General features: G+C 40.7%; 1 protein-coding gene across 1 annotated transcript; it reads right to left on the reverse strand.

Annotated features, from left to right (window-relative positions):
- Positions 1-321: 321 nt before the first annotated feature.
- On the reverse strand, positions 322-3,382 carry IL17A (interleukin 17A). Its single transcript, XM_047103024.1, has 3 exons — positions 3,356-3,382; positions 2,030-2,232; positions 322-559 (listed from the first exon to the last, which is right to left on the reverse strand). Exons 1-3 carry the CDS (start codon positions 3,380-3,382, stop codon positions 322-324), a joined length of 468 nt encoding a protein of 155 aa, XP_046958980.1.
- Positions 3,383-5,867: the final 2,485 nt, after the last annotated feature.

Genomic DNA, 5,867 nt, shown 5'->3' on the forward strand with positions numbered 1-5,867 from the left:
AGGCATGTAATTCATTAAAATGGAAACTTCTACCCCAAAGTTATCTCAGGGTCTATTAAATACACAAATAACTTAAAGCCCTTAGAAAAGCAAACAAAAAGTAAATTGTTACTCAGTCAAAACTCCCATCTTTAGGGAGAGGGAATGATCGTTCAGATTCTATCTCTGGACAAAAGTGTTACCTCTGAAACTTCAATGGATGAACTAGTTTAAGTTTTGCTCTTTCGGCAAATTTCCCTCATGAGTTTGGTCAGAAATGGGGCTGGGTCTACTCCCCAGAAAGCCTAACTAGTCTGGGAGCTGGGGCTAGACAGGAAACTCTTATACCACGTGGCGAACAATGGGGGTGACACAGGTGCAGCCCACAGTCACCAGCATCTTCTCCAGCTGGAAGGAGTGGGGACAGTGCCGAGACTCCCTTCGCAGAACCAAGATCTCCTGCTGGATGGGGACGGAGTTCATGTGGTGGTCTTCCTTCCCTTCAGTATTGACACAGCCCCAGTGGAGACACTTGGCCTCCCAGATCACAGAAGGGTATCTCTCAGGGTCCTCATTCCGGCTGCAGGGAGACAAATGCAAGGAAGAAAGTGAATACCTGGTAAAGCAGCAGGAAGGAAATCAACTAGGAGTAGACAAAGGGAGGCAAATTCACAAGGTGACAAATTACAGGCACTGCAAATTCCCTGAGTGCTGCCAGTCTGAAAAAACTGTTTGGGGAAAAGTTAGATTTTTAAGCACATGAAATGTTAAGGAATAGCATGATCAGTGTTTCCCAGTTTCTTTGAAGAATGAACCAAATAAGATAGGCTGAGACTGCAGAAAGGATTTAAGTTTGATATAAAGGATGATTTCTTAAGGTAAATCTGATAGACAAAGACCAACGGAATCATTTAGAAATAAGATAGCCATTAATCTCACTTCATGAAGTTTATCTTTGAAACAGGGAAGGCATCAAAATTTTATCTGACAGCACAGTCATGGAACAGAATCCAGAGCGGACTTGAAGGGCTGGAAACAAAAGCTGAAGCCCCTCTAAACTCTTCTCCCCCTCTCTCCTCTAGCTGAGTGAATGACCTGCTTTGACTTTTGAACTATTCTTAGTAATGGGAGGAGGAGAAACCCCACAGTCAAGTGAATCTATAGGCACCATGTAACTGAGGCTTATTTGCATAAAATCGAATCACTAAAAAACATTTTGTATCTAATCTTTATGGGGTCAAATATTAGATGTACTAAAGATCGGCAAATATAGGTCTATTGGTGATGTAAAACAAAACTATCTAACTCAAAAAGGGGTGGAAATACCCACCATGTTATTTCCCCCACTGGGATTCAAACTATCTTAACCCATTGCTAATATGACCAAAAAAAAGGAAAAAAAAGGTACAAAAATCCAAGTTAATTACTAGTAATTTTCAACCAATCATTTAAATGGTAGTTCTGGTAAAAATAATTTAAGCATTAATTTTCTATGATACATTTCTATTTTTTAAAATAAATAAACAATAGGGGCACCTGGGTGGCTCAGTTGGTTAAGCGTCCGACTTCGGCCCAGGTCATGATCTCACGGTTCGTGGGTTTAAGCCCCACATCAGACTCTGTGCTGACAGCTCAGAGCCTGGAGCCTGTTTCAGATTCTGTGCCTCCCTCTCTCTCTGCCCCTCCCCCACTAGCACTCTGTCTCCCCCTGTCTCAAAAATAAATAAACATTAAAAAAAATTTTTTTTAATAAATAAACAATAGACTTAGGGTGTCCTAAATATTAGAATAAGGACTGCCATTAATTTGGGTGGGTTTTTGGTGTCAGTGACAATGAAATCTAATGGATAGGTGTTCTCTGGGAGAGGTGGTCCTGCGCTCTGTCAAAGAAGTCTATAGAATGTCATTTGAGAATCGTTGCTTTGCACAATGGCCCTTCCAAATCTGACTCATGATTCTAAGTAAAATCATCCTCAAGGTGATTTAACTGGCAGTCTGATGCATAAAAGATAGAACAGTACAGAGATTTTTATCTGGCGCCATTACGTACTGCAGGCTCCATGGTGAAGTGGATCGGCGGTAGTAATCCAAGGGCCTTCTGGAACTTTTATTCCCGTTAAGAATATTCACGTTGACCTTCACATGCTGAGGAAAATTCTTGTCCTCGGTAGTTGGGCATCCTGGATTTTGTGGGAATGCTATTCCTGTCCTCACTATAGCCATGAGATAGAGCAGCAGCAGCAGTGATGGGAACTGAATGGGAAAGAAGAGAGAGGTGGATAGCATGAGAGAGATTGGATTAGCATGTGGTTTTTGTTAACAAATTCTGATGATTATTGTGTTCCTAATCATAGAGAGCATACTATGTTCTAGGACAATCTATAATAAATTTTCAGATCAGTTAGATGAAAAACTGGTATTATGACCAAAGGTTAAGGTTAAGACCATGGAGTGTTTACCAGTCTTGAACAGTCTTCCTTGGACTCAGAAGAGACACATGTTTTTACTGATTGGCAGTAATTTTAGTAAAAAATGGCAAGTCATCACGCTGTTCGTACATGCATCTCTGTCAGGTCACTGGGGTAATAATGGCCTTGATTTTCTGGGAGGAAATTGTCTCCTGAATGATTGTTCTCTGTCCTAGCATTCTGTGAAATCCTATGTGAAGTCAAATGTTCCCCTTAAAAGAAAGGGCTGTAGAAAAATGTGTGTGGTATCAGTATTCACCTGAGAAATGCTGGGCAGAGACATTCAACCCCAAACTGGCCCCCGCTCCCCCTTACGTTTTCTTATGTATATTTTCCAGTTTTTCTAAATGTACGTATATTGATTCTGTAATCAAGTTGGGTTTCAAAAGATGCTTTAAGTTAAATATTTCAAAAATATAAAGACTATTTGCTCTGAACCATAGTAACGTGTCTCTATTAGAATAGATAGGTTTGGTGTAGAGACTATGGTGTAATAACAGGATAATGGGAAGGAAATTCAGTCCTGCAACTAATTAAATCCTCAAGGATGGCCTTCCATTTTATTTTGGAATAAGAAAAATGCTGTGGCAGAATTCTATCAAATCCCTTGTACTGAGAAAAGAAGATTTATAATAAACATTCCTTCTCACCACACAGCATCATGTGACACTTCTCATGTGGTTTAGCCCCAATCTAGCTATCTTTCAGTTTTAATCTCATCTTTCAAACTGATGTGTATCAGTCCTTGAAAATGCTATAAAGTGGATGAGTATCTACCAAAGCTTTCATTTCCTATCCCATATATGCAGTATATCTCCATGGTTAGAATCCAGAATTTCATGGCTGCATTCCAGAAATATTATCTGGTCCAAATAAGCAAGAGCATTGTAGGTCAGTGCAGGACTCACCATGGATGAAGTTGTCCCAGGAGCCATTGTAGTTTCTTCCACCTAGCTGGAGAAGGATGAGATTGTGCCTGCTGGGAGATGGATAAAATGTAGCGCGAGCTTCTCCCTTTTTATAGGACTTTGCTCCTCTGTGGTCACCTACGTTGGTGTGTTGAAATGGGTTCAAGGGTGACACCATTTTAGTGAAAAGTTCCGTCCTCAAATGAGGTCAGAGAAGAACCTCCCCTTCATGACGGGTAATATCTACCTCAGAAGGAAAACGGAAGGGCAAAAATTCATGTTTCGAAAGATTCATGTCTTCTCTTCGGTCTTCAAGGAACTGTTACTTGTCAGAAGCTGAGCAAAGATGCTTTACTTATGAGCTGATATCATTTATTTATGGCCATATGTGAAGCTGCTGTAAGAGCTATGCTTTATTTTAATGGCTCATGGGAAAATAAATGTTTGACACAACGTTCAAGACTTCTGGTATCATGTACCTTGCTTTCCCATTTGATAATTCCTTTCCTCACCAGATTCACTGCCAGATATTGTGGAGGCCATTGTAGAAACTACTCAAGCTCTCACCATATAAACAAACAATTGAAAAATGAATAACTAATTTAATGATAGGAGGATATATTATTTCATTGCATTAACACCTGCTTTGTTGAATGTTTACTCTGATCAGGAAACTAATAATTAGGTTCAAGAGACATGAGCTTTACTATTAAAGGCATGTCTAACACTGCATGTTACCAAGCAACTTGTTAACTTGTGCAATTCTTCAGGAGGAGTGAGATGGATATGAAGGAGTGGAGGAGTATAGCCGTACAAAGGAAGGAGTTGAGAATGAAGATAGGGCCTGAAGAAAGGTGATGGAAGTAGAGATAAGGACGGCAATGGAGAGTAGAGAATGACAGGAAGGGAAAGGAAGAAAGAGGAAGGAAAAAAATGAAAAAGAGAAGGAAATGGTTCTCTCCTTCCTTTTCTCTTCAGTCTAAATTAAATGACTTCGATTTCAGGTCCTTGAGAATAGCTCTCCCTTAGGAACAATAAAGACTAGCATGGGGATGGTAAAGATGAGGAGTCAGGGGGTACAGATGTGTCTGGCCACATGTCATCCTCTCTCTGCCCCCTCTACCCAGTGAAGTGAATGATGGCTCCCAGGTCCTTGCAGCTGGTATCTCATATTATACATGATAATGTAGCAGTGCTCACTAGCAGTTCTAACTCAACAATTGGGGTATATAAGAAGTCTGCTGGACCTTGGGCCTGTTTGCCCTGAGATCCATTCCTCCTTGCTCTGCTCTATTCTGTGTCTCAGAGGATTGACCCCAAAAGCTGTTTTCTTACTCTTCTATCAGCTGATTTCCAACTAGATTCAGCCAAGGGGAAATTGGACAGAAGAGTGGGAATGGGGAGAAGGAAAGGGGGGAAGAACAAAGGGTACTTACTATGTCTTCTGGAGCAGTGCTTGTTCTTTTTATCCCTCTAGCCTTAGGATGGTAGTAGCCTCTAATATCAGTCTCCGTTATTATGGTAACCGGTTCCTTGTATTAAATTTCTTCTATTGCAAATGCCTGAAGTCACTTCTGTTTTCTTGGTAGACCCTAAGTGATCAGTGAGGGAGGCCACGAGCAGCTGATCTCAGTGGCAACAGTAGATGAACTTGATAAGTGAAGTAGATACAGATAGAAGTGGAAGATATAGCTTCTCCTGATTTCCCTAGTTCTGGTGTTGACATCATCTATTCTTGAAGGCATGGAGTCACTATGAGCTTTCCTGTTCATCATCTATATGTGATCAGGTAGCAGTCTCAGAAGCTGCTGTGTCTTTCACATCTATTCCCTATTCTCAGAACTGCTCCATTCCTAACTTAGACTCTTACCCACTTGAACTATTTTAATAGTCAACTTTGCTCTTCCCAATTGCTGCTTTATACCCATCTTCAACATTCCTGCAGTAATCCTCAAAGCATGGTTCTGATTGTGCCTTTTCTTGTCCCATTAGCTTGCATACAGAACAAAATACAAAACCTTGAGCATTTTAAGTAGTATTTGAGTTAGTGTTTGAGATGTGCAAACTTTGTAGCTTTGCCTCCCACCATGCTGTATGAACTGGGCTCATGGGGTCCCGATTGTCTTCCTTCTAATATCTACATGCTTTTTTGTTAAGGTATTATCTCTAAAATGCTCTTCTCAACCTCAAAATGTTGCTAGTCCTTCCGGAACCTGTTCAAATGTGTCTTGTAGGTCTGGAGGTCTTTCTTGATTTCCTTAGTTGGAATGAACAACTCCCATAACATGTAACTTATACATACATCTCTAGTCATTTTTGCTTCATTTTGTTCTGTGTTTTATTTGGCTGGAGAAAGTATTGGAGAGCTGCCTCCAATACTTCATTGGGGGAAAGCTGACTCTAGCTATTCTCCCTACTTCCTGCCTCCAGTGAAATCCAGCCTGCGTGCCATCATTTGAAATGCCAACTCTTAAAATAAGAATGGGGAAACAGGAGCACCTGGGTGACTCAG

Source organism: Lynx rufus, unplaced genomic scaffold, assembly GCF_022079265.1.
Source record: "Lynx rufus isolate CCGP_SWC_20201006 ecotype Redwood Valley unplaced genomic scaffold, mLynRuf1.p SCAF_6, whole genome shotgun sequence".
In the NCBI taxonomy this organism is placed as follows: domain Eukaryota; kingdom Metazoa; phylum Chordata; class Mammalia; order Carnivora; family Felidae; genus Lynx; species Lynx rufus.